Source organism: Lonchura striata, chromosome 35 (genome assembly GCF_050655825.1).
Source record: "Lonchura striata isolate lonStrDom1 chromosome 35, ASM5065582v1, whole genome shotgun sequence".
Classification (NCBI taxonomy): Eukaryota; Metazoa; Chordata; class Aves; order Passeriformes; family Estrildidae; genus Lonchura; species Lonchura striata.
Genome location: NC_140737.1, coordinates 689,900 through 717,500, shown reverse-complemented (window position 1 = coordinate 717,500; position 27,601 = coordinate 689,900). Strand labels below are relative to the sequence as shown.

Sequence of the window (27,601 nt, the reverse complement as noted above, 5' to 3'; positions counted from 1 at the left end):
ATATTGTATTATAAACATATTATTTCTAATATATTACAAATAATCATGTGCTATAAATAATATATAATAATATATTACAGAAATATTATTTATATTATAATACAAATACTGCATTATATTGTCATGTAATATAATATAATACAATATAATGTAATGTAATATAATGTAAATATTATTTTTATCATTATATATATCTTTATTATAACTGCGGTTATTTTAGCACAGCCGGTAAACGCCTTTCATATAAATGAATACATTCAATAAATTTAATAAATATAATTAATTTAAAAAAAATCATTATTTCTTATTTACTCACTTATTTATCTCTCGCTAACACAGCGAGAAGCACGAAAAAGAGGAGAAAAAGGGAAATTTCGGGGCTTAGGAGATGTTTCACTAAAAAGAGATTAAAAGAAATGAACAAATCAATAAAATTTGGATTGGTTTTTGTCAATAAGAAATTCTTCCCTGACCGGGAATCGAACCCGGGCCGCGGCGGTGAGAGCGCCGAATCCTAACCACTAGACCACCAGGGAGGCCAATATTGATCAATACCCCCCAAAATACCACCCAAATTCACATTTTTTGGGTTAAATTCATTAAAAAACTCCCATTTTACCCCCAAAATTTTAATTGTTACCCCAAACGTTCCCTTTTCCCCCAAAAAATGCCTCTTTTACCCTCCAAAATACTCATTTTAACGCCCAAAAATTCACTTTTTACCCCCCAGAAATTCACTTTGTACACCCAAGAAATTCCCTTTTTACACGCAAAAAATTTCCTTTTTACCCCCAAAAATTCAATTTTTACCCCCAAGAAATTTCCTTTTAACGCCCAAAAATATCCCTTTTTACCCTCAAAAAATCCTTTTATACATCTAAAAATGTCCCTTTTTACCCTCAAAACTTCCCTTTTTATCTAAAAATTTCCTTTTTACTCCCCAAATAATTTCCTTTTTACCCCCCAAATTTCCTTTTTTTGAGTTTTTTTGGGGATTTTTGGGGTTTTTTTTTTGTTTTTTTGGGGTTTTGGGGATTTTTTTGGGTTTTTTGGGGATTTTTCGGGTTATTTTTGGTTTATTTTATGGGGTTTTTGGGGGTTTTTTTGGGGGGTTTTTTGGGGGATTTTTTTGAAGTTTTGGGGGTTTTGGGGGTTTTTTTTGGAATAACCTGAAACCCCCAAAATCAGGAGCGGATTTTGGCCGCGATCCCAACTCACCCCCCAAAAAAACCCCAAATAATTCAAATTATTCCCCCCAGGAGCAGAAACGCGCGACTCCAACTCCTCCTCTCCTCCTCCGCACAATAATTTCATTTTTGGGGTTTTTTTGGGGGAGATTTTGGGGTTTTTTTGGTTATTTTTTGGGGGTAAAAAGGGTAAAAAACCGAAAAAATTTTCAAAATTTCAGCTGTTTCTGCCCGGTTTCGAACCGGGGACCTTTCGCGTGTGAGGCGAACGTGATAACCACTACACTACAGAAACGCCGCACGAGTTTATTATTGTATTTTTTCCAGAATACTTTTAATTTTTAATTTATTTTCCAGAATATTTTATATATTTTATTTATTTTCTGGAATAATTTTAATTTCTGCTTTTTCTCTTCAATATTTAAATTTTTTTTTTAATTTATTCTGGGAATTATTTCTATTTTTGCAATTTTTTTTTTAAATTTTAATTTTTGCTTTTTATTTCCTGGAATATTTTTTTTTTCCCTTCAGGAATATTTTATATTTTTGCAAAATTTTTTTAATATTTTAAAATTTTTTTTCTGGATTTTTTCCCATTTTTTCTGGAATATTTTATATTTCTATACTTTTATTCAGGAATATTTTTAATTTTTGTTCTTTTTTCTGGAATATTTTTTTATTTTTGGGTTTTTTCAGGAATATTTTTATGTTTTTGTACTTTTTTAATGGAATATTTTCTATTCTTGCGATTTTTAAAATGGAACATTTTTAATTTTTCCCTTTTTTCTGGAATATTTTTAATTTTTTGCTTTTTTTCTGCAATATTATATATTTTTATTCTTTTTTAAAAAATATTTTTATATTTTTGCTTTTTTTCAGGAATATTTTATATTTTTCCTTTTTTTTCTGGGATTTTTTTATTTTTTTAATTCTGGTGTATTTTATATTTTTATTTTTTCCCTGTAGAATATTTCTATTTTTTGCAACTTTTTGTGGAATATTTTTAAATTTTGTACATTTTTCTACAATAGTTTATATTTTTGATTATTTTTTAAAATTCAGGAAATTTTATGGGTTTTGAAATTTTTCTTTCTAAAATATTTTTAAATTTTTTGTTTATTCTGAAATAGTTCCTTTTTTTGCCCTTTTTTTCTGGAATATTTTATGGTTTTGAAATTTTTTTCTGGAATATTTTTAAAATTTGAGGGTTTTTTTCTGGAATATTTTTGATTTTTGCCAATTTTTGGGGGGAAATATTTTTAATATTTGCATTTTTCTGGACTATTTTATATTTTTCAGCGGCAAAGTAAAAATGCAGCAGTTTGTCCTAAAAATATATATTTTTTTAATTATTAATTTTTTCTTTAATCAGCGTCGCCGTGAATTAATTTGGGGAAGAATTAAAAACTAAAAATTAAACCAAAATTTGCTGTTTCTGCCCGGTTTCGAACCGGGGACCTTTCGCGTGTGAGGCGAACGTGATAACCACTACACTACAGAAACGCCGCGCGACGCTGCGCTTCCCTAAGGGGCTCGAAATAAAATAAAATAAAATAAAATAAAATAAAATAAAATAAAATAAAATAAAATTGAATTAAATTAAATTGAATTGAATTAAATTAAATTGAATTAAATTAAATTAAATTAAAATAAAGGCAAACGTGATAACCACTACACTACAGAAACGCCGTGCGACGCTGCGCTTCCCTAACGGGCTCGAAATAAAATAAAATAAAATAAAATAAAATAAAATAAAATAAAATAAAATAAAATAAAATAAAATAAAATAAAATAAAATAAAATTAAATTAAATTAAATTAAATTAAATTAAAGGCAAACGTGATAACCACTACACTACAGAAACGCCGTGCGACGCTGCGCTTCCCTAACGGGCTCGAAATAAATAAAAATAAAATAAAAATAAAATAAAAATAAAATAAAAATAAAATAAAATAAAATAAAAATAAAATAAAAATAAAATAAAAATAAAATAAATTAAAATAAAATAAAATAAAAGCGAACGTGATAATCGCTACACTACAGAAACGGGCGGTGCTGTGCTTCTTAAAATAAAATAAAATAAAAAAATAAAATAAAATAAAATTAAATTAAATTAAAGGCGAACGTGATCACCGCTACACCACAGAAACGGGCGGTGCTGTGCTTCTTAAAATAAAATAAAATAAAATAAAATAAAAATAAAATAAAATAATAAAATAAAATAAAATAAAATAAAAGCGAACGTGATAATCGCTACACTACAGAAACAGGCGGTGCTGTGCTTCTTAAAATAAAATAAAAATTAAATTAAATTAAATTAAATTAAATTAAATTAAATTAAATTAAATTAATTTGTCGCTTTGGGAATGGGATGGACCAAAATTTTGAATATTTATTTCTGTTTTTGAGAATTCCACACTCAGGATACACCAAAATAAATATTTATTTGCATTTTTGGGAATTCCATACTCGGGATCCACCAAAATAAATATTTACTTTATTTTTGGGAATTCCATACTCGGGATCCACCGAAATATTGAATATTTATTTTATTTTCTCGTTTCAACACGGTTAAAATCGCTCCGGAACCTCTCGCCTTTGGGCGGGATTTTTTTTTTGGTTCCCGGGGGATCCTTTTGGAGCTTTTGCCCCAAATTTGCCCAAAATCAGGACGAGAATTTGGGGAAAAAAATTGAATTTTACCATTAATATCGCAGCGCCCGGCTAGCTCAGTCGGCAGAGCATGAGACTCTTAATCTCAGGGTCGTGGGTTCGAGCCCCACGTTGGGCGGAGAAATCTTATTTTATTACTGATCCACCCCCAAAAAATTATATTTATTTTAGATATATTTATTATAGGATATATTTAATATGTGTATTTATTATATATATTTATCCCCCCCAAAAATATATTTATTTTATATATATTTATTATAGATATATTTATTAGATATATTTTATATATGTATTTATTATATATATTTATCCCCCCAAAAAATATATTTATTTTATATATATTTATTATAGATATATTTATTAGATATATTTAATATATGTATTTATTATATATATTTATCCCCCAAAAAATATATTTATTTTATATATATTTATTATAGATATATTTATTAGATATATTTAATATGTGTATTTATTATATATATTTATCCCCCCAAAAAATATATTTATTTTATATATATTTATTATAGATATATTTATTAGATATGTTTAATATATGTATTTATTACATATATTTATCCCCCCAAAAAATATATTTATTTTATATATATTTATTATAGATATATTTATTAGATATGTTTAATATATGTATTTATTATATATATTTATCCCCCCAAAAATTATATTTATTTTATATATATTTATTATAGATATATTTATTAGATATATTTTATATATGTATTTATTATATATATTTATCCCCATAAAAATTATATTTATTTTATATATATTTATTATAGATATATTTATTAGATATGTTTAATATATGTATTTATTATATATATTTATCCCCCCAAAAAATTATATTTATTTTATATATATTTATTATAGATATATTTATTAGATATGTTTAATATGTGTATTTATTATATATATTTATCCCCCCCAAAATTATATTTATTTTATATATATTTATTATAGATATATTTATTAGATATGTTTAATATATGTATTTATTATATATATTTATCCCCCAAAAAAATTATATTTATTTTATAGATATTTATTATAGATATATTTATTAGATATATTTAATATATGTATTTATTATATATATTTATCCCCCAAAAAATTATATTTATTTTATATATATATATATTATAGATATATTTATTAGATATATTTAATATATGTATTTATTATATATATTTATCATATATATTTATCCCCCCCAAAAATATATTTATTTTATATATATTTATTATAGATATATTTATTAGATATTTTTAATATATGTATTTATTATATATATTTATCCCCCCAAAAATATATTTATTATAGATATATTTATTATAGATATATTTATTAGATATGTTTAATATATGTATTTATTATATATATTTATCCCCCAAAAAATTATATTTATTTTATATATATTTATTAGATATATTTAATATATGTATTTATTATATATATTTATCCCCCAAAAATTATATTTATTTTACATATATTTATAATAGATATATTTATTACATATGTTTAATATATGTATTTATTATATATATTTATTGTATATTTATATATATATTTACATGTATGTTTATTCCTTTCGCTTCCGAAATCTCATCTCATTTATTATTTTATTTTTCCTCATTTTTACATGATCGTAATTTTTAAATTTTCATTACTCAAATTTATTCTTCTTGATTACTATTATAGTTAAAAATTATTATTCTTACCTTATTATTCCCTTCTTTTTTGGGCGTTTGTTCATTTTTTTTTCCCTCCCTTTTTTATTGAAGGAATGAATGAAGGAATGATTGAATAAAAGTGACAAAATTTGATTTTTAAATGCCCGTTTTGCTGTTTTTTGCCCCAAAATAAATAAATAAATAAATAAATGCATGCATGAATGAATAAATGAATAAATTTTAATAAATTTTAATAAATTTTAATAAAATGAAATGAAATGAAATGAAATGAAATGAAATGAAATGAAATGAAATAAAATAAAATAAAATAAAATTAAATTAAATTAAATTAAATTAAATTAAATTATTAAATTGAATTAAAAGTGACAAATTCTGATTTTTAAATGCCCGTTTTGCTGTTTTTTACCCCAAATTTTCGCCGTCAGGATGGCCGAGTGGTCTAAGGCGCCAGACTCAAGGATAAAAAATTAAATTTAAAAAAAAAAAAAAATTTCATTAAAAGTAAATTAAAATAAAACCAAACGCCTCCCAAAAAAAAACCATAAATAAATAAATGAATAAATGAATAAATGAATAAATGAATAAATTTTAATAAATTTTAATAAATTTTAATAAAATAAAATAAAATAAAATAAAATAAAATAAAATAAAATAAAATAAAATAAAATTAAATTAAATTAAATTAAATTAAATTAAATTAAATCAAATAATTAAATTAAAATAAAAGTGACAAATTCTGATTTTTAAATGCCCGTTTTGCTGTTTTTTACCCCAAATTTCCGCCGTCAGGATGGCCGAGTGGTCTAAGGCGCCAGACTCAAAGATGAAAAATTAAATTTAAAAAAAAAAAAAATTTCATTAAAAGTAAATTAAAATAAAACCAAACGCCTCCCAAACAAAAAACCATAAATAAATAAATAAATAAATAAATAAATAAATAAATAAATTTTAATAAATTTTAGTAAATTTTAATAAATTTTAATAAATTTTAATAAATTTTAATAAAATAAAATAAAATAAAATAAAATAAAATAAAATTAAATTAAATTAAATTAAATTAAATTAAATTATTAAATTGAATTAAATGTGACAAATTCTGATTTTTAAATGCCTGATTCGCTGTTTTTTACCCCAAATTTCCGCCGTCAGCATGGCCGAGTGGTCTAAGGCGCCAGACTCAATAATAAAAAATTAAAAGAAAATTAAAAGAAATCCAAATGCCCCCCCCCCAAACAAACAAAAACAAATACACACATGCATATATACATAAATAAATTTAAATGTAAATTTAAATTAAAATTCAATGCAATAATAAAATAAAATAAAATAAAATAAAATAAAATAAAATAAAATAAAATAAAATAAAATAAAATTTTAAAAAATAAAATAAAATAAAATAAAATAAAATAAAATAAAATAAAATAAAATAAAATAAAATAAAATAAAATAATTAAATTAAAATAAAAGTGACAAATTCTGATTTTTAAATGCCCGATTCACTGTTTTTTGCCCCAAATTTTCACCGTCAGGATGGCCGAGTGGTCTAAGGCGCCAGACTCAAGGAATTTCTCCTTCCCTCGGGAATTCTGGTCTCCTGCTGGAGGCGTGGGTTCGAATCCCACTCCTGACACGGCCTATTTTGGTCAAAAATAAAAATAAATTAAATTAATTCCCCTTTTCCAAATTATTCTTCCTTCATCAATTATTATTATTATAAATCATTTCAAATTTTCATTCCTTTTGATATCATGATTCTCCTTTTCAAAGCGTCAGTCCCTTTTTAAATCTTATTTTTTCCCTCTCTAAAATTACAATTTTTTTCCATTTATTATCCCTCTCTTTCAAGTTATTAATTCCAATTTTTTATAATTATTATTAGAAAATGTTCATATTTCAAATCTCCCCCCCCTTTTCCATGTTTCTGTAATTTTTGGAAATCTTGCTGCCTTCTGAAATGATTAATCTCCATTAAAAAATCCTAATTACAAATAATTAAGGCCTCAACAATCGTCATTGTTTAATTTCGGAATTTTATATATATATTTTTTTTTTTTTAATATTTTATATATAATGTAATGTAATGTAATGTAACATAACTAAATATAAATGAATAGAATTAATTTAATATAATTTAATATAATTTAACACAGTATCATATCATGCAATATATAACATAATATAATATAATATAATATAATATAATATAATATAATATAATATAATGTAATGTAATGTAATGTAATGTAATGTAATGTAATGTAATATAACATAATACAATATAATATAAATATTGTAATAAAAACATATTATTTCTAATATATTACAAATAATCATGTGTTATAAATAATATATAATAATATAGTATATTAACATATTACAGAAATATTATTTACATTATAAAAAAATTGCATTATATCATATAATATAATACAATATAATGTAATGTCATATAATATAAATATTAATTTTATTATATATATGTATATTATAATTGCAGTTGTTTTAGCACAGCCGTTAAACGCCTTTCATATAAATGAATACATTCAATACATTTAATAAATAAAATTAATAAATAAAATATCATTATTGCTTATTTCTTATTTACTCATTTATCGCTCGCTAACGGAGCGAGAAGCACCAAAAATAGGAGAAAAAGGGAAATTTTGGGGCTTAGGAGATGTTTCACTGAAAAGAGATTAAAATAAATGAACAAATCAATAAAATTTGAATTGGTTTTTGTCAATAAGAAATTCTTCCCTGACCGGGAATCGAACCCGGGCCGCGGCGGTGAGAGCGCCGAATCCTAACCACTAGACCACCAGGGAGGCCAATGTTACCCAATACCCCCCGAAATACCACCCAAATTAATTATATTTTAATTTTTTGGGGGCTAAATTGATGGAAAAAAGGTTTTTTTATGTGTTTTTTGCCCTTTTTTTCATACATTCCGACTGATAAAATTTCTCCCGACTTTCCAACCATCATTTCACCCACCCAAGTGCGGATTGTCCTGGCAGAAATGATGAAAAAAGGGGATTTTACACCCAAAATGGGGTCAGGGAAATGATGGGAAAAAGGGGATTTTACACCCAAAATGGGGTCAGGGAAATGATGGGAAAAAGGGGATTTTACACCCAAAATGGGGTCAGGGAAATGATGGGAAAAATGGGATTTTACACCCAAAATGGGGTCTGGGGCACAACCTGAAATTCTGCCCAAAATTGGGTCAAATTTTGCCCAAATTTGGTCAAATTCTGCCAAAATTGCGTCAAATTCTGCTAAAATTGATTCTGCCCAAAATTGGGTCAAATTTTGCCCAAATTGGGTCAAATTCTGGTCAAATTGCGTCAAATTCTGCCCAAATTGGGCTACACTGCCAAAATTGATTTTGCACAAAATTGGGTCAAATTTTGCCTAAAATTGGGTCAAATTTTGCCAAAATTGGGTCAAATTCTGGTCAAATTGCGTCAAATTCTGTCCAAATTGGGTCAAATTCTGCCCAAATTGGGCTACACTGCCAAAATTGATTTTGCACAAAATTGGGTCAAATTTTGCCTAAAAATGGGTCAAATTTTGCCTAAAATTGGGTCAAATTCTGCCCAAATTTTTTCAGAAGTGAGGGGAAGAAAAGGGAAAAAAGGAGAAAAATGGCTCAGATGGGATGAAAATGTAAAAGTGAGGGGGAAAATGAGGGGAAAAAGGAAAAAAAGGAGAAAAAAAGGAGAAATTGCAGCTGTTTCTGCCCGGTTTCGAACCGGGGACCTTTCGCGTGTGAGGCGAACGTGATAACCACTACACTACAGAAACGCCGTGCGACGCTGCGCTTCCCTAACGGGCTCGAAATAAAATAAAATAAAATAAAATAAAATAAAATAAAATAAAATAAAATAAAATAAAATAAAATAAAATAAAATAAAATAAAATTAAATTAAATTAAATTAAATTAAAATAAAGGCAAACGTGATAACCACTACACTACAGAAACGCCGTGCGACGCTGCGCTTCCCTAACGGGCTCGAAATAAAATAAAATAAAATAAAATATAATAAAATAAAATAAAATAAAATAAAATTAAATAAAATTAAATAAAATTAAATTAAATTAAATTAAATTAAATTAAATTAAATTAAATTAAATTAAATTATTTAAATTAAAATAAAGGCGAACGTGATAACCACTACACTACAGAAACGCCGTGCGACGCTGCGCTTCCCTAACGGGCTCGAAATAAAATAAAATAAAATAAAATAAAATAAAATAAAATAAAATAAAATAAAATAAAATAAAATAAAGGCGAACGTTGTCACCGCTACACCACAGAAACGGCGCGCCCGCTCCGCGCCACACGGAGGGAAAAGCGCGGAAAAAAGAGAATTTGGGGAAAATGGGAGCGGGACCGGGACCGGGACCAGAACCGGGAACGGGAACCGGACCGGGAGCGGGAGCGGGAGTGGGACCTGGATCGGGAGCAGGACCGGAACCGGACCGGGAGCGGGAGCGGGACCGGAACCGGACCGGGAATGGGACCCGGACCGGGAGCAGGACCGGAACCGGACCGGGACCGGGATCGGGAATGGGACCAGAACCGGGACCGGGAGCGGGACCGGGAGCAGGAGTGGGAATGGGAACCGGACCGGGACCGGGAATGGGACCCGGACCGGGAGCGGGAGCAGGAGCAGAACCCGGACCGGGACCAGAACCAGGACCGGGACCGGGACCGGGACCGGGACCAGGACCAAGATCAGGACCGGGAGTGGGAGTGGGAGCGGGACCGGGACCAAGACCGGGACCCAGACCGGGACAGGGACCAGGATTGGGACCGGGACCAAAATCAGGACCGGGAGTGGGACAGGGACCGGGACCGGGAGTTGGACCGAGAGTTGGAGTGGGACCCGGACTGGGACCGGGAACTGGACCAGGACCAGGACCAGGACCAGGACCAGGACCGGGACTGGGACTAAGACCCGGACCAGGACCAGGACTGGGACCGGGACCGGGACCGGGACCGGGACCGGGACCGGGAATGGGAATTGGACCAAAATTCGGAGTGGGACCCGGACCGGGACCAGAACCAGGACCGGGACCGGGACCGGGACCGGGACCAAGATCAGGACCGGGAGTGGGAGTGGGAGTGGGATGGGGACCGGGAACCGGACCCGTACCGGGACCAGAACCGAGACCAGGACCGGGACTGGGACTAAGACCCGGACCGGGACCGGAACTGGGAACTGGACCAGGACCGGGACCGGGACCGGGACCGGGACTGATGGAGAGACGGGGAACCGGACCCGTACCGGGACCAGAACCGGGACTTGGGGCTCGGACCGCCCCGTTTCCCGCCCCGGTCCACCGGGGGCACCGGAAGTGACGCTCCCGCCCCGCCCCGCCGTCGCTCGGGAACCGGAGCCAGCCCCGGGCACGGGGAGCGCCGGAAGGCGGAAAAGCCGCGGCGATTCCCGGGAGAACCGGGCGGGAACCGGGAGAACCGGGAGGGAACCGGGAGAACCGGGAGAACCGGGAGAACCGGGAGAACCGGGAGAACCAGGTGGGAACCGGGAGAACCGGGCGGGAACCGGGAGAACCGGGCGGGAACCGGGAGAACCGGGCGGGAACTGGAAGAACCGGGAGAACCGGGAGGGAACCGGGAGAACCGGGCGGGAACCGGGAGAACCGGGTGGGAACTGGAAGAACCGGGCGGGAACCGCGAGGGAACCGGGAGAACCGGGCAGGAACCGGGAGAACCGGGAGAACCGGGAGGGAGCCGTGAGGGAACCGGGAGAACCGGGCGGGAACCGGGAGAACCGGGAGAACCGGGAGGGAGCCGTGAGGGAACCGGGAGAACCGGGCGGGAACCGGGAGAACCGGATGGAAACCGGGAGAACCGGGAGGGAACCGGGAGAACCGGGAGAACCGGGCGGGAACCGGGAGAACCAAGAGAACCGGACGGAAACCGGGAGAACCGGGAGGGAACTGGGAGAACCGGGAGGGAACCTGGAGAACCGGGAGGGAACCGGGAGAACCGGGACAACCGAGAGAACCGGAGGGAACCGGGAGAACCGGGAGGGAACCGGGAGAACCGGACGGGAACCGGGAGAACCGGGAGAACCGAGAGAACCGGAGGGAACCGGGAGAACCGGCCGGGAACCGGGAGAACCGGATGGGAACCGGGAGAACCGGGAGAACCGGGCGGGAACTGGGAGGGAACTGGGAGAACCGGGAGGGAACCGGGAGGGAACTGGGAGAACCGGGAGGGAACTGGGAGAACCAGGAGAACTGGGCGGGAACCGGGAGAACCGGGAGGGAACTGGGAGAACCGTGAGGGAACCGGGAGAACCGGGAGGGAACTGGGAGAACCGGGAGGGAACTGGGAGAACCGGGAGGGAACCGGGAGAACCGGGCGGGAACCGCGAGGGAACCAGGAGAACCGGGCAGGAAGCGGGAGAACCGGGCAGGAACCGGACGGGAACCGGGAGAACCGGGAGAACCGGGAGGGAACTGGGCGGGAACCGGGAGAACCGGGAGAACCGGGTGGGAACCGGGAGGGAACCGGGAGGGAACCGTGAGAACCGTGAGGGAACCGTGAGAACCGGGCGGTAAATGGGAGAACTGGGTGGGAACCGGGAGAACCGGGAGAACCGGGCGGGAACTGGGAGGGAACTGGGAGAACCGGACGGAAACAGGGAGAACCGGGAGGGAACTGGGAGAACCGGACGGGAACCGTGAGAACCGGGAGAACCGGGAGAACCGGACGGAAACCGGGAGAACCGGGAGGGAACCGGGAGAACCGGGCGGGAACCGGGAGAACTGGGAGAACCAGGAGGGAACCGGGAAAACCGGACGAGCACCGGGAAAACTTTTTATTTTTTGGTTTTTTTTTTTTTAAATTTTGTTGTTAATTTGTTTTTTTTTAAATTGTGGGGTTTTCTTTAAATTTTTGTTGGGTTTTTTTTTTAAATTTTGGGTTTTTTTTTTTTAAATTTCGGGTGTTTTTGTTAAGATTTAAGATTTTCCCCCAAAAAACGCGAGAAACGGCCCCGAAATCCCTCCCCCGATGACGTCATCAGAAAGTTCATTTTTATTTTTATTTTTATTTTTATTTTATTTCTTTGCGGAGGTGACGGGAAGCGACTCCGGCGGCGACTTTTCGATTTTTGGGGTGAAAAAGGCGGATTTTGGGTCAGCGGGTGCCGATGGTCACCTGCCACACCCGCACCAGGTTGTCGGTGTAGCCAGCGAAGAGGGTCTGGGGGTGAAAGGTCAGAGGTCAGCCGGGGGTCAAAAGGTCACGCAAAGGTCAAGGGTCACTCGGGGGTCGCTCAGAGATCGCTCAAGGGTCACGCAAAGGTCACTCAAAAGGCCAAAGGTCACTCAAGGGTCACTCAAAGGTCACTTAAGGGTCACTCAAAAGGTTAAAGGTCACTCAGGGGTCACTCAAAGGCCAAAGGTCACTCAAGGGTCACTCAGGGATTAAAGGTCACTCAGAAATTGCTCAAGGGTCATGCAAAGGTCACGCAAGGGTCACTCAAAAGGCTAAAGGTCACCCAGGGGTCATTCAAAGGTCACTCAAAGGACAAAGGTCACACAGGGGTCACTCAAGGGTTATGCAAAGGTCATTAAGGGGTCGAGGGTCACTCAAAAGGTTAAAGATCACTCAAAGGTCACTCAGGGGTCATTCAAAGGCCAAATGTCACTCAGGGGTCACTCAGGGGTCACTCAAAAGGTTAAAGGTCACGCAAACATCAAGGGTCACTCAAATCCCCCATCCCCAGGTGAGGAGGTCCCACCCAGGTGGGTGAGGAGGTCCCACCCGAGGAGATCCCACCTGAGGAGATCCCACCCAGGTGTGGAGGTCCCACCCAGGTGGGTGAGGAGGTCCCACCCGAGGAGATCCCACCTGAGGAGATCCCACCCAGGTGTGGAGGTCCCACCCAGGTGGGTGATGTCCCCAGATGAGGAGGTTCCACCTGAGGAGGTCCCACCCAGGTGGGTGAGGAGGTCCCAAGGTGGGTGATGTCCCCAGGTGAGAAGGTCCCACCTGAGAAGGTCCCACCCGAGGAGATCCCACCCAGGTGGGTGAGGAGGTCCCACCCGAGGAGATCCCACCTGAGGAGATCCCACCCAGGTGAGGAGATCCCACCCAGATGAGGAGATCCCACCCAGGTGAGAAGGTCCCCAGGTGGGTGAGGAGGTCCCACCTGAGGAGATCCCACCCAGATGAGGAGATCCCACCCAGGTGAGGAGGTCCCACCTGAGGAGATCCCACCCAGGTGGGTGAGGTCCCCAGATGAGGAGGTCCCCAGGTGGGTGAGGAGGTCCCACCCGAGGAGATCCCACCTGAGGAGATCCCACCCAGGTGAGGAGATCCCACCCAGATGAGGAGATCCCACCCAGGTGAGGAGGTCCCACCCGAGGAGATCCCACCCAAGTGAGGAGGTCCCAGGTGAGGAGATCCCATCCGAGGAGATCCCACCCGAGGAGATCCCACCCAGGTGAGGGATGTCCCCAGGTGAGGAGGTCCCCAGGTGGGTGAGGAGGTCCCACCCGAGGAGATCCCACCTAAGGAGATCCCACCCAGGTGAGGAGGTCCCACCCGAGGAGATCCCACCCAGGTGAGGAGATCCCACCTGAGGAGATCCCACCCAGGTGAGGAGGTCCCAGGTGAGGAGATCCCACCCGAGGAGATCCCACCCAGGTGAGGAGGTCCCACCTGTCCGTCGGCCGACCAGGCCAGCGAGGTGCACTGGGGCGGCTCCGCTTTGCTGCTGGTGCTGATGACCTCCTGCTTCAGCTCGTCCACGATGATCTTCCCCTCCAGGTCCTGTGGGACACCCGGTCAGGCCCGGAAGCTCTCCAGGTGCCACCTGGGCACGCCTGGACTTCTCCAGATCCCACCTGGAACCTCCTCAGATCCCACCTGGACTTCAGATCCCACCTGGAACCTCTCAAGATCCCACCTAGTCACACCTGAACCTCTCCAGATCCCATCTGGGCACACCTGAACTTCTCCAGATCCCACCTGGAACTTCTCCAGATCCCACCTGAACTTCAGATCCCACCTGGAACCTCTCAAAATCCCAACAAGTCACACCTAGTCACACCTGAACTTCTCCAGATCCCACCTGGAACCTCTCAAGATCCCACCTAGTCACACCTGAACTTCTCCAGATCCCATCTGGTCACACCTGAACCTCTCCAGATGCCACCTGGAACTTCTCCAGATCCCACCTGAACTTCAGATCCCACCTGGAACCTCTCAAAATCCCAACAAGTCACACCTAGTCACACCTGAACTTCTCCAGATCCCACCTGGAACCTCTCAAGGTCTCACCTGGAACCTCCTCAGATCCCACCTGGTCACTCCTGGAACCTCTCCAGATCCCACCTGGAACTTCTCCAGATACCATCTGGTCACTCCTGGAACCTCTCCAGATCCCACCTGGGTCACACCTGGAACCTCTCCAGATGCCACCTGGGCACACCTGAACTTCTCCAGATCCCACCTGGTCCCACCTGGATCTTGTCCAGATCCTGCCCAGATCCCACCCGGTCACACCTGAACCTCTCCAGATCCCACCCGGTCACACCTGGAACCTCTCCAGATGCCACCTGGATCCTGCTCAGATCCTGCCCAGATCCCACCTGGATCTTCTCCAAATCCCACCTGGTCCCACCTGGGACTTCCCCAAATCCCACCTGGAACCTCTCCAGATTCCACCATGGTCCCACCTGGATCCTGCTGAGATCCCACCTGGATCCTGAGTGGATCCTGCTGAGATCCCACCCAGATCCCACCTGGATCCTGCCAAGATCCCACCATGGATCCCACCACGATCCTGTCCAGATCCCAACACAATTCTGCCCAGATCCCACCTGGATCCTGCTGAGATCCCACCTGGATCTCACTGAGATCCCACCATGGTCCCACCACGATCCTGCCCAGATCCCACCACGATCCTGCCCAGATCCCACCATGGTCCCACCTGGAACCTCTCCAGATCCCATCCTGGATCCTGCTGAGATCCCACCTGGATCTCACTGAGATCCCACCATGGTCCCACCTGGATCCTGCCCAGATCCCACCATGGTCCCACCTGGAACCTCTCCAGATCCCACCACGATCCTGCCCAGATCCCACCATGGTCCCACCTGGAACCTCTCCAGATCCCATCCTGGATCCTGCTGAGATCCCACCTGGATCTCACTGAGATCCCACCATGGTCCCACCTGGATCCTGCCCAGATCCCACCATGGTCCCACCTGGAACCTCTCCAGATCCCACCACGATCCTGCCCAGATCCCACCATGGTCCCACCTGGAACCTCTCCAGATCCCATCCTGGATCCTGCTGAGATCCCACCTGGATCTCACTGAGATCCCACCATGGTCCCACCACTATCCTGCCCAAATCCCACCATGGTCCCACCTGGAACCTCTCCAGATCCCACCACGATCCTGCCCAGATCCCACCATGGTCCCACCTGGAACCTCTCCAGATCCCATCCTGGATCCTGCTGAGATCCCACCTGGATCTCACTGAGATCCCACCATGGTCCCACCACGATCCTGCCCAGATCCCACCATGGTCCCACCACGATCCTGCCCAGATCCCACCATGGTCCCACCTGGAACCTCTCCAGATCCCATCCTGGATCCTGCTGAGATCCCACCTGGATCTCACTGAGATCCCACCATGGTCCCACCACGATCCTGCCCAAATCCCACCATGGTCCCACCTGGATCCTGTCCAGATCCCCCCCATGGTCCCACCACAATCCTGAGAAGATCCCACCATGGTCCCACCAGGTCCCCACCCCAAGCTCAGAAACAGCCTCTGGGTCTCCCCACGGGACAATCGGAGACATCCAAAAGTTTCATCATGGCTTCGGGTGGACCTGTGCCCGATTCCCACCGCCCCGGTGGGGTTGTCCCACCGCCCCGGTGGGGTTGTCTTCTCCTCACCCAGATCTTGATGCTGGGCCCGGTGGCGGCGCACAGCCAGTAGCGGTTGGGGCTGAAGCAGAGGGCGTTGATGACGTCGCCGCCGTCCAACGTGTAGAGGTGCTTGCCCTCGTTGAGGTCCCACAGCATGGCCTGGCCGTCCTGGGGACAACCCAAAAGTCAGGGTGGACCCACCTGGAGGTCCACATGTGGGTCATGGAGGCCAGAAGGTCTCGAGGAGCTCCAAAAGGTCTTGAGGAGCTCCAAAAGGTCTCAAGAACCTCCAGGAAGTTCTCAAGAACCTTCAGGAAGATCTTAAAGAGCTTCAGGAAGATCCCCCAAGAGCTCCAGAACGACCCCATGAGCTCCAAAAGGTCTCAAGAACCTCCAGGAGGATCTCAAAGAGCTTCAGAAGATCCCCCAGGAGCTCAGGAACGTCCCAAGAACATCCCAGGAACGTCCCAAATCTCAAGAGGTTCCCTGGGGTCTCCTAAAAGGTCTCCAAAACCTCCAGGAAGTTCTCAAGAACCTCCAGGAAGATCTCAAAGAGCTTCAGAACAATTCCCCAGGAGCTCAGGAACGTCCCCGTGAGCTCCAAAAGGTCTCAAGGAGCTCCAAAAGATCTCAAGAACCTTTAGGAAGTTCTTAAGCACCTCCATGAAGTTCTCCAGAACCTCCACGAAGTTCTCAAAACCTCCATAAAAGTCTCAAAACCTCCAGGAAATTCTCAAGAACCTCCATGAAGATCTCCAGAACCTCCATGAAGATCCCCCAGGAGCTGAGGAACCTCCCAGAAACCTCCCAGAACCATTTCAGATCTCAAGAGGTTCCTTGAAGTACCCCAAGAACCTCCATGAAGATCTCCAGAATTTCCATGAAGTTCTCAAGCACCTCCATAAAAATCTCCAAAACCTCCATGAATAGCTCCAAAACCTCCATGAAGTTCTCCAGAACCTCCATGAAGATCTCCAGAATCTCCATGAAGTTCTCAAAACCTCCATAAAGATCTTAAGAACCTCCATGAAGATCTCCAGAACCTCCACGAAGACCCCCCGGGAGCTGAGGAACCTCCCAGGAACCTCCCAGGACCACCCCAGGCGCACCTTGCCGCCGGAGGCGCAGAGCGAGCCGTCGGGGGACACGGTGACCGTGTTGAGGTAGCCCGTGTGGCCGATGTGGTTGGTCTTCAGCTTGCAGTTGGCCAAGTTCCACACCTGGGATGGAGAAATTCCAGGTGAGAAGAACCAAAATTTGGGGTTTTTTTTGGAGGTTTGGAGGAGCTCCAGAAGCTGACCTTGACCAGCTTGTCCCAGCCGCAGGAGACGATGATGGGGTTGCTGCTGTTGGGTGAGAAGCGGACGCAGGAGACCCACTCGGAGTGGCTCTCGTCCTGTGGTGGGACGTGGCAGGAGAAGACACCGGTGACGGGATGGAGCGCGGGGTGGAGGAGAACCCGGAGGAACCAGGAGAACGGCAACAAAAATGGACCAAAAGTCAACAAAGTTGATCCAAATTCTCCAAGATTGACCCCAAAGCCAACAAGAACCACCCCAAAAATGACCCAAAACCACCAAGGATGACCCAAAGTCACCAAGAATGAGCCAAAGCCACCAAGGATGACCCAGAACCACCAAGAACGACCCAAACCCACCAAGAATGACCCAAAGCCACCAAGACTGACCCAAAACCACCAAGGATGTCCCAAAGTCACCAAGAATGAGCCAAACCCACCAAGAATGACCCAAAACCACCAAGAATGACCCAAAGCCACCAAGAATGACCCAAAGCCACCAAAAATGACCCCAAACCCACCAAGAATGATCCCAAACCCACCAAGGATGACCCCAAACCCACCAGGACCCACGAAGAATGATCCCAAACCCACCAAGGATGACCCAAACCCACCAAGGATGACCCAAACCCACCAAGAACAATCCCAAACCCACCAAGGATGACCCAAACCCACCAAAAATGACCAAAACCCACCAAGAACGATCCAAACCCAACAAGGATGATCCAAACCCACCAAGAATGACCCAAACCCACCAAAGATGACCCCAAACCCACCAAGACCCACCAGAACTGACCGAAACCCTCCAAAACTGACCCCAAACCCACCAAGAACCACCTCAAACCCACCAAAAATGACCAAAACCCCCCAGAAACGCCCCCAAAGTCCCAAAATCGACCCTGCCCAGGTCTCACCTGCACCGTGTACTTGCAGACCCCCAAGGTGTTCCAGAGCTTGATGGTCTTGTCCCGCGAGCCGGAAACGATCTGCCGGTTGTCCGAGGAGAAGGCCACGCTCAGAACGTCCTTGGTGTGACCCACGAAGCGCCTCGTGGTCGTCCCCCTGCGAGGATCGAGGTCAGCAGCCTGAAAATCATGGTGGAACCCCAAAACCCAGGTGGAGAACCCAAAAAAACATGGGGGAAACCAAAAACCAGGTGGAGAACTCAAAAACCACGGGGAGAACTCCAAAAAACCATGGGGAGAACCCAAAAACCAGGTGGAGAACCCCAAAACCAGGTGGAGAACCCGAAAACCAGGTGGAAAACCCAAAAGCCAGGTGGAGAACCCATAAACCAGGTGGAGAACCCAAAAACTAGGTAGAGAACCCAAAAACTAGATAGAGAACCCAAAAAACCAGGTGGAGAACCCAAAAAAACAGGTGGAGAACCCAAAAAACCAAAGGGAAAACTCAAAAACCAGGTGGAGAACCCCAAACACCAGGTGGAGAACCCAAAAAACCATAGAGGAACCCCAAAACCAGGTGGAGAACCCTAAAAGCAGGTGGAAAACTCAAAAACCAGGTGGAGAACCCCAAAAACCAGGTAGAGAACCCAAAAAACCATAGAGGAACCCCAAAACCAGGTGGAGAACCCTAAAACCAGGTGGAAAACTCAAAAACCAGGTGGAGAACCCCCAAAACCAGGTGGAGAACCCCAAAACCAGGTTGAGAACCCAAAAACCACATGGAGAACCCAAAAAACCCACCAAAAATGGGAAAAAACAGGCAGGAATTGGGGTGAAAAAATGGTTTTTGGGGTGGGATGAGTTCGGTTCCATAAATGATGGTCTTCTTCTCTGGGACACCCCAAAATTTTGCCCAAAGTTGGGCTGCTCCCCCGAAATGTTCTCCCATCATCATTGCAGGACGTGTCGTCAGATCCCGTGGGATCGGATGGAGACGTCAGGTCTAATCATCGGGAGAGGGGCGAGCAGCTCGAAAATCCCAAATTCCGACCCAAAAATTTGGGATTTACCCAAATTTTGGGATGATCTGATGCTGGTGAGACCCAAAACCCCTGGTGGGACCCCAAAACCGACGTGGTGAGATCCCAGAGGAGAAAGGATGGTGGACACCTCAATCCCACCCCAAAAATCCCAAATTTCCCCAACTTTTGGGACAACCTGACCCTGGTGGGACCCCAAAACCCACGTGGTGAGATCCCAGAGGAGAAAGGATGGTGGACACCTCAAACCTTCTCAATCCCACCCCAAAAATTCGGGATTTACCCAAATTCTGACCCTGGTGGGACCCCAAAACCTTCTCTAAACCCCCCCAAATTTTAGGTGGGACCCCAAAACGGACGTGGTGAGGTCCCAGAGGCGCAGGGTCCCGTCCCAGGAGCCCGAGAGCGCGAACTGCCCGTCCGAGGAGATGACCACGTCGCTGACGAAGTGCGAGTGGCCGCGCAGCGCCCGCTGCGGGATCCCGTAGTTGGTCTCGTCGCGCGTCAGCTTCCACATGATGATGGTCTTGTCTGGGGTGGGGACAAGGGGGAGTGTCACCTCCATGGACATCCTTGGTTCTTGGTGGGTTTGGGTCATGCTTGGTGGGTTTGGGGTGGTTCTTGGTGGGTTTGGGGTCATCCTTGGTGGGTTTGAGGTGGTTCTTGGTGGGTTTGGGATCATTCTTGGTGGGTTTGGGTCATCCTTGGTGGATTTGGGTCATTCTTGGTGGGTTTGGGATCATTCTTGGTGGGTTTGAGGTGGTTCTTGGTGGGTTTGAGGTGGTTCTTGGTGGGTTTGGGATCATTCTTGGTGGGTTTGGGTCATTCTTGGTGGGTTTGAGGTCGTTCTTGGTGGGTTTGAGGTCGTTCTTGGTGGGTTTGGGTCATTCTTGGTAGGTTTGGGATCATTCTTGGTGGGTTTGGGTCATTCTTGGTAGGTTTGAGGTGGTTCTTGGTGGGTTTGGGTCATTCTTGGTGGGTTTGGGTCATCCTTGGTGGGTTTGGATCATTCTTGGTGGCTTTGGGTCATTCTTGGTGGGTTTGGGGTCCCCCACCCATGGGTGCCCCCAGCCCCATTTTCCCCTATGGGTGCCCCCAGTCCCATTTCACCCATGGGTGCCCCCAGCCCCATTTCACCCTGGGTGCCCCCAGCCCCATTTCCCCTATGGGTGCCCCAGCCCCATTTCCCCTGTAGGTGCTCCCAGCCCCATTTCACCCATGGGTGCCCCCAGCCCCATTTCCCCTGTAGGTGCCCCCAGCCCCATTTCACCCATGGGTGCCCCCAGCCCCATTTCCCCTATGGGTGCCCCCAGCCCCAATTCCCCTATGGGTGCCCCCAGCCCCATTTCCCCTATGGGTGCCCCCAGCCCCATTTCCCCTGTAGGTGCCCCCAGCCCCATTTCCCCCATGGGTGCCCCCAGCCCCATTTCACCCATGGGTGCCCCCAGCCCCATTTCCCCTATGGGTGCTCCCAGCCCCATTTCCCCCATGGGTGCCCCCAGCCCCATTTCACCCATGGGTGCCCCAGCCCCATTTCACCCCCATCTCCCACCCATTTCACCCATGGGTGCCCCCAGCCCCATTTCCCCTATGGGTGCCCCAGCCCCATTTCCCCCGTGGGTGCCCCCAGCCCCATTTCCCCCATGGGTGCCCCAGCCCCATTTCCCCCGTGGGTGTCCCCAGACCCAATTCCCCTATGGGTGCCCCCCATTTCCCACCCCCCATTTCGTTCATGGGTGCCCCCAGCCCCATTTCCCCCGTGGGTGCCCCCAGCTCCATTTCACCCATGGGTGCCCCCAGCCCCATTTCCCCCCCATCTCCCACCCCCCAATTTCCCCTATGGGTGCCCCCAGCCCCATTTCCCCTATGGGTGCCCCCAGCCCCATTTCCCCCGTGGGTGCCCCCAGCCCCATTTCCCCCGTGGGTGCCCCCAGCCCCATTTCCCCCATGGGTGCCCCCAGGCCCATTTCCCCTATGGGTGCCCCCAGCCCCATTTCCCCCATGGGTGCCCCCAGTCCCAATTCCCCTATGGGTGCCCCCAGCCCCATTTCACCCATGGGTGCCCCCAGCCCCATTTCACCCCATCTCCCACCCATTTCACCCTGGGTGCCCCCAGCCCCATTTCACCCTGGGTGCCCCCAGCCCCAATTCCCCTATGGGTGCCCCCAGCCCCATTTCACCCATGGGTGCCCCCAGCCCCATTTCCCCTGCAGGTGCCCCCAGCCCCATTTCCCCTATGGGTGCCCCCAGCCCCATTTCACCCCATCTCCCACCCATTTCACCCTGGGTGCCCCCAGCCCCATTTCCCCCATGGGTGCCCCCAGCCCCATTTCACCCCATCTCCCACCCATTTCACCCATGGGTGCCCCCAGCCCCATTTCCCCTATGGGTGCCCCCCCCCCTCCATCCCCATGGCCGCCCTCACCGCGCGATGCCGACAGGATCATGTCCGGGAACTGCGGCGTGGTGGCGATCTGGGTCACCCAACCATTGTGGCCCTTCAGGGTCCCCCGCAGGGTCATCTGCTCCGTCATGGCGGCGCCGATGGAGGCGGCGGCGCCGAGGATGGCGGCGGATTCGCGGCGGGTTCGCGGCGGCCTCGGCGCGCAGCCCTCCGTCCCCTCAGGCGGCGGCGGGGAGAAAGAGGAGGCGCCGCTTCCGGGAGAAGCGGAAGTGACGTCAGTTCCGTACGGAATGATGGCGGCCGGTATGGGGGGAGTAAGGAGGCGGCGCCATTTTGGTGTACGGAAAATGGAGGCGGGGATTTGGGGGGGGTCTCGGGGAAGGTTCCAGGAGGCCCAAAAAATCCCAGGGAGCCCCAAAATATCTCAGGGACCCCAAAAAAATCCAGGGAGCCCCAAAAAATGATCCCAGGGAGCCCCAAAAAATCCAGGGAGCCCCAAAAAATCCCACGGAGACCCAAAATATCTCAGGGATCCCCCAAAAAATCACAGGGAGCCCCAAAAATGATCCCAGGGAGCCCCAAAAAATCCAGGGACCCCCAAAAAATCAGAGGGAGTCCCAAAATATCCCATGGAGTCCCAAAATATCTCATGGAGCCCCAAAATATCCAAGTGACCCCCAAAAAATCCAGAGAGCCCCAAAAAATCCCATGGAGCCCCAAAATATCTCAGGGACCCCCAAAAGATCCCAGGGAGCTCCAAAAAATGATCCCAGGGACCCCCAAAAAATCAGAGGGAGTCCCAAAATATCCCATGGAGTCCCAAAATATCTCATGGAGCCCCAAAATATCCAAGTGACCCCCAAAAAATCCAGGGAGCCCCAAAAAATCCCATGGAGACCCAAAAATGATCCCAGGGACCCCCCAAAAAACCCAGGGAGTTCCAAAATATTCCAGTGACCCCCAAAAAATCACAGGGAGCCCCAAAAATTCCCAGGGACCCCCCAAAAATACCAGTGACCCCAAAATATGCCAGGGACCTCCAAAAAATGATCCCAGGGACCCCCAAAAAATCCCAGGGACCCCCAAAAAATTACAGGGAGCCCCAAAAAATCCAGGGACCCCCAAAAAATCCAGGGACCCCCAAAAAATTCCAGGGACCCACAAATTTTGGGCTCCTCCCCTCCCCCAAATTTTGGGCCCCACCCCCCCAAATTTTGAGCCCCACCCCCCCAAATTTTGAACCCCAGCCCCCCAATTTTTGGGCCCTCCCCCCCAAATTTTGGGCCCCTCCCCACCAAATTTTGGGCCCCTCCCCACCAAATTTTGGGCCACGCCCCCCAAATTTGGGCCCTCGCCCCCAAATTTTGAGCGCCACCCCCCCAAATTTTGAGCCCCACCCCCCCAAATTTTGAACCCCACCCCCCCAAATTTTGGGCCCATCCCCCACAAATTTTGAACCCCACCCCCCCAAATTTTGGGCCCCACCCCCCCAAATTTGAACCCCTCCCCCCCAAATTTTGAACCCCACCCCCCCAAATTTTGGGCCCCACCCCCCCAAATTTTGGGCCCCGGCCCCCCAAATTTTGGGGCCCTCCCCCCCAAATTTTGGGCCCCGCCCCCCCAAATTTTGGGCCCCTTCCCCCCAAATTTTGGGCCACTCCCCCCCAAATTTTGGGCCCCGCCCCCCCAAATTTTGGGCCCCGCCCCCCGGGTTAATTTTGGGATCGGCTCCGGTTCCAGCCGGGCTCGGCGGCCTCGGGGCCTGCGGGGCCCCAAAATCCGCCCCAAAATCGAACCCCAAAATTGACCCGGCCGGTGAGTGACCCCCAAAATCCCCCAAAAAACCCAAAAATCCAAAAAATCCCCCCCAAAACCCCCCAAAAATCCCCCCCGAAATACCAAAAAATCCCCCAAAACCCCCAAAAAATCCCCCCAAAAATTCCCAAAATCTGCCCCGGGCACCCCAAAATTGAACCCCAAAATTGACCCGGCCGGTGAGTGACCCCCAAAATCCCCCAAAAACCCCAAAAATCCAAAAAGTCACCCCCAAAACCCCCAAAAAATCCCCCCCGAAATACCAAAAAATCCCCCAAAACCCCCAAAAAATCCCCCCAAAAAATTCCCAAAATCCGCCCCGGGCACCCCAAAATTGAACCCCAAAATTGACCCGGCTGGTGAGTGACCCCCAAAATCCCCCAAAAACCCCAAAAATCCAAAAAATCCCCCCCAAAACCCCCCAAAAATCCCCCCCGAAATACCAAAAAATCCCCCAAAACCCCCAAAAAATCCCCCCAAAAATTCCCAAAATCTGCCCCGGGCACCCCAAAATCGAACCCCAAAATTGACCCGGTCAGTGAGTGACCCCCAAAATTCCCAAAAAATCCAAAAAATCCCCCCCAAAACCCCCCAAATCCCCCCGAAATCCCAAAAATCCCCATCACCCAAAAAATTCCCCCCCAAAAACCCCAAAATTGAACCCCAAAATTGACCCGGCTGGTGAGTGACCCCCAAAATCCCCGGGGGACCCCAAAATCCCAAAAAATTCCCCCAAAATCTGCCCCAAAATCCCCAAAAGTCCCCCCGAAATCCCAAAAATCCCCCAAAATCCCAAAATTCGGCCAAAAATCCCAAAATCCGCCCCGGGCACCCCAAAATTGAACCCCAAAATTGACCCGGCTGGTGAGTGACCCCCAAAATCCCCCAAAAAACCCAAAATCCAAAAAAATCCCCCCAAAACCCCAAAATATTCCCAACCCCCCCAAAAATCCCCCAAAATCCAAAAAATTCCCCCCCAAAAAACCCAAAAATTCCCCAAAAACACTAAAAATCCCCCCAAAAATGCCAAAAACCCTCCCCAAAACCCCAAAATCCCCAAAAATCCCCCAAAAACCCCCAAATTCCCCCAAAATCCCAAAATTCCCCCCCAAAAAACCCCCCAAATCCCCTCGAAATCCCAAAAAATCCCCCAAACCCCCCAAAATCCCCCCAAAATTCCAAAAATACCCAAAACCCCCAAAAATCTCCCCAAAAATTCCAAAAATTTTGCCCCAAAATCCCAAAAATTCCCCCCAAAAGCCCCAAAAATCTCCCCAAAAATTCCAAAAATTTTGCCCCAAAATCCCAAAAATTCCCCCCAAAAGCCCCAAAAATCTCCCCAAAAATTCCAAAAATTTTGCCCCAAAATCCCAAAAATTCCCCCCAAAAGCCCCAAAAATCTCCCCAAAAATCCCAAAAATTTTGCCCCAATACTGCCCGAAAAGATTTTATTTTATTTTATTTTATTTTATTTTATTTTATTTTATTTTATTTTATTTTTTTATTTTATTTTATTTTATTTTATTTTTTTATTATTTTTTATTATATTTTATTTTATTTTATTTTATTTTATTTTATTTTATTTTAATTTATTTTATTTTATTTTTATTATTATTTTTTATTTTTTTATTATTTTATTTTATTTTTTATTATTATTTTATTTTATTTTATTTTATTTTATTTTATTTTATTTTATTTTATTTTATTTTATTTTAAATATACCCAAAATTCCCAAATTTTCCTGGAAAATTCTTCCACCCCCCCCAAAATTCCGAATTTTTTTTCCTTTCCAGGAGCAGCGACGAGATGGAACCGGGTGGGTAAAAAAATCCAAATTTTCCCCAAATTTTTCACCCCAAAAATTCCAAATTTTCCTCAAATTTTTCCCAAATTTTTCACCCCAAAAATTCCAAATTTTCCCCAAATTTTTCCCAAATTTTTCACCCCAAAAATTCCAAATTTTCCCCAAATTTTCCCCAAATTTTTCACCCCAAAAATTCCAAATTTTCCTAAAATTTTAGGTGAATTTTCCCAAATTTTTCACCTCAAAAATTCCAAATTTTCCTCAATTTTGGGTGAATTTTCCCAAATTTTTCACCCAAAAAATCCCAAATTTTCCTCAATTTTGGGTTTATTTTCCCTATTTTTCACCCAAAAAATCCAAATTTAAGGAAAATTTGATTAAATTCCCAGAATTTTCCCAAACTGACCCAAATTTTCCTTTTTTTTTCCTCTTTTCCAGGAGAAAATTCCGCTCTGGGTGAGTGAAATTTGTGGTTTTATTCCCTTTTTTTTTGCTCTTTTATTTCAAATTTATTCCCAATTTTTCCCCACTTTATCCCCATTTTATTTCCATTTTTTCCCAATTTTATTCCCATTTTTTCCCCATTTTTCCCCAAATTTTTCCCCATTTTCCCCCTTTTTCCCCACTTATTCTCTGACATTTTAAGTATTAATTTTAATATTTATTAATTACTAATTTTGCTATTTATTAATTTTAGTATTTATTATTTATTAATTTTGCTATTCATTTATTTTAATGTTTATTACTTATTTTGCTATTAATTATTTTTTAATGTTTATTATTTCTTATTCTTATATTTAAAATTTTTAATATTCATAATTTTATATTTTTGCTATTTATTAATTTGAACATTTATTATTTACTAATTTTCCTATTCATTATTTCTAATATTTTTTATTTCCCTAGATTTTAATTTTGATTTAATTTATTTTATTATAATATAATATAATATAATATAATATAATATAATATAATATAATATAATATAATATAATATAATATAATATAATATAATATAATATAATATAATATAATATAATATAATATAATATAATATATTTTAATATATTTTAATTTAATTAATTTCATTTATTTTTTGTTTTTCAGGCGACTCCAGCACCAAACTGAGTCAGTCCAACCAAAAATCTTCATTTTTGTGGCCGATTTTGGGGGGAAAAATCCCAATTTTGGGCCCGGATGCTCCGAGACCACCCAAAAAATCCCAAAAAAGGAAAAAATTTGGAAATAATTTGAATTTTCTTTCTTTTTTTCCCCTTTTTTCCCAGAGGAACGCGAGCGGAAAATCAGTGAGTGCCCATTTTTGGGGGAAAAAATGCAAATTTTGGGTTAATAAAATTACAAATTTTGGGGTAAAAAAATCCTGATTTTGGGTAAAAAAAAAAAATCCAAGTTTTATGGTAAAAAATTCAAATTTTGGGGTAAAAAATATCCAAATTTTTGGGTAAAAAATTTGAAATTTTTGGGTTAAAAAAATTCCAATTTTTGGGTTAAAAAATCCAAATTTTCAGTTTAAAAAAAAATCCCAATTTTGGGTTAAAAATTCCAAATTTTTGGTCAAAAAAAAATTCCAAATTTTTGGGGTAAAAAATCCAAATGTTGGGTAAAAAAAACCTCAAAATTTTGAGGTTAAAAAAATCCAAATTTTCGGTTTAAAAAAATCAATATTTTGAGTTAAAAAATCCAAATTTTTGTGTTAAAAAAAATTCCAAATTTTGGGTTAAAAAATCCAAATTTTCAGTTCAAAAAAAATGTAAATTTTGGGTTAAAAAACCCAAATTTTGGGTTAAAAAATGCTCTTTTTTGTTTTC

The 27,601-nt window shown here is 43.1% G+C and overlaps 2 protein-coding genes and 7 non-coding genes across 26 annotated transcripts in view; 3 read left to right on the top strand and 6 right to left on the bottom strand.

Moving 5' to 3' along the window:
- Nucleotides 1–464: 464 nt before the first annotated feature.
- Nucleotides 465–536, bottom strand: TRNAE-CUC (transfer RNA glutamic acid (anticodon CUC)). Its single transcript has one exon. It is a non-coding gene; the product is annotated as a tRNA-Glu (tRNA).
- An 873-nt stretch (nucleotides 537–1,409) lies between these two features.
- Nucleotides 1,410–1,482, bottom strand: TRNAV-CAC (transfer RNA valine (anticodon CAC)). The gene has a single exon. It is a non-coding gene; the product is annotated as a tRNA-Val (tRNA).
- Nucleotides 1,483–2,617: 1,135 nt separating this feature from the next.
- On the bottom strand, nucleotides 2,618–2,690 carry TRNAV-CAC (transfer RNA valine (anticodon CAC)). Its single transcript has one exon. It is a non-coding gene; the product is annotated as a tRNA-Val (tRNA).
- Nucleotides 2,691–3,905: 1,215 nt separating this feature from the next.
- On the top strand, nucleotides 3,906–3,978 carry TRNAK-CUU (transfer RNA lysine (anticodon CUU)). The gene has a single exon. It is a non-coding gene; the product is annotated as a tRNA-Lys (tRNA).
- Nucleotides 3,979–7,099: 3,121 nt separating this feature from the next.
- TRNAL-CAA (transfer RNA leucine (anticodon CAA)) lies at nucleotides 7,100–7,205 on the top strand. The gene is made up of 2 exons: nucleotides 7,100–7,137; nucleotides 7,160–7,205. It is a non-coding gene; the product is annotated as a tRNA-Leu (tRNA).
- A 1,123-nt stretch (nucleotides 7,206–8,328) lies between these two features.
- On the bottom strand, nucleotides 8,329–8,400 carry TRNAE-CUC (transfer RNA glutamic acid (anticodon CUC)). The gene has a single exon. It is a non-coding gene; the product is annotated as a tRNA-Glu (tRNA).
- A 909-nt stretch (nucleotides 8,401–9,309) lies between these two features.
- TRNAV-CAC (transfer RNA valine (anticodon CAC)) lies at nucleotides 9,310–9,382 on the bottom strand. Its single transcript has one exon. It is a non-coding gene; the product is annotated as a tRNA-Val (tRNA).
- Nucleotides 9,383–12,643: 3,261 nt separating this feature from the next.
- RACK1 (receptor for activated C kinase 1) lies at nucleotides 12,644–22,395 on the bottom strand. 2 transcript variants are annotated; one of them, XM_085565225.1, is made up of 8 exons: nucleotides 22,175–22,395; nucleotides 19,242–20,280; nucleotides 18,719–19,118; nucleotides 17,808–17,903; nucleotides 17,617–17,727; nucleotides 16,535–16,675; nucleotides 14,283–14,393; nucleotides 12,644–12,818 (listed from the first exon to the last, which is right to left on the bottom strand). In XM_085565225.1, exons 2-8 carry the CDS (start codon nucleotides 19,265–19,267, stop codon nucleotides 12,753–12,755), a joined length of 951 nt encoding a protein of 316 aa, XP_085421351.1. In that variant the 5' UTR covers nucleotides 19,268–20,280; nucleotides 22,175–22,395; the 3' UTR covers nucleotides 12,644–12,752. The 2 variants fall into 2 exon arrangements, with proteins under 2 accessions (XP_085421351.1, XP_077645078.1); XM_077788952.2 differs by having other exon boundaries at nucleotides 18,719–18,866; nucleotides 20,109–20,280.
- LOC144247616 (uncharacterized) overlaps nucleotides 22,394–27,601 on the top strand; it is a 22,236-nt gene continuing 17,028 nt past the window's right edge. For 2 of the 17 annotated variants that reach the window (XM_085565201.1, XM_085565195.1), the window contains exons 1-5: nucleotides 23,850–23,968; nucleotides 25,762–25,784; nucleotides 26,211–26,228; nucleotides 26,880–26,900; nucleotides 27,059–27,079. In XM_085565201.1, the coding sequence (XP_085421327.1) occupies nucleotides 25,775–25,784; nucleotides 26,211–26,228; nucleotides 26,880–26,900; nucleotides 27,059–27,079 (70 nt within the window). In that variant the 5' untranslated portion in view covers nucleotides 23,850–23,968; nucleotides 25,762–25,774. Of the gene's footprint in view, nucleotides 22,492–23,849; nucleotides 23,969–24,094; nucleotides 24,148–25,761; nucleotides 25,785–26,210; nucleotides 26,229–26,879; nucleotides 26,901–27,058; nucleotides 27,119–27,601 lie in introns of those variants that run through there. The other 15 variants (XM_085565206.1, XM_085565204.1, XM_085565197.1 and 12 more) reach the window with 14 other exon arrangements.

Excerpts from the sequence above, each read along its gene's own strand:
- RACK1 (XM_077788952.2), bottom strand. The coding sequence starts at position 22,283 with ATGACGGAGCAGATGACCCTGCGGGGGACCCTGAAGGGCCACAATGGT. Across the intron at positions 16,676-17,616 it reads TCTGCGCCTCCGGCGGCAAG|GACGGCCAGGCCATGCTGTG; the intron begins GTGCGCCTGGGG and ends GGTTGTCCCCAG. Across the intron at positions 12,819-14,282 it reads CCTGGTCGGCCGACGGACAG|ACCCTCTTCGCTGGCTACAC; the intron begins GTGGGACCTCCT and ends TTTCACCCCCAG.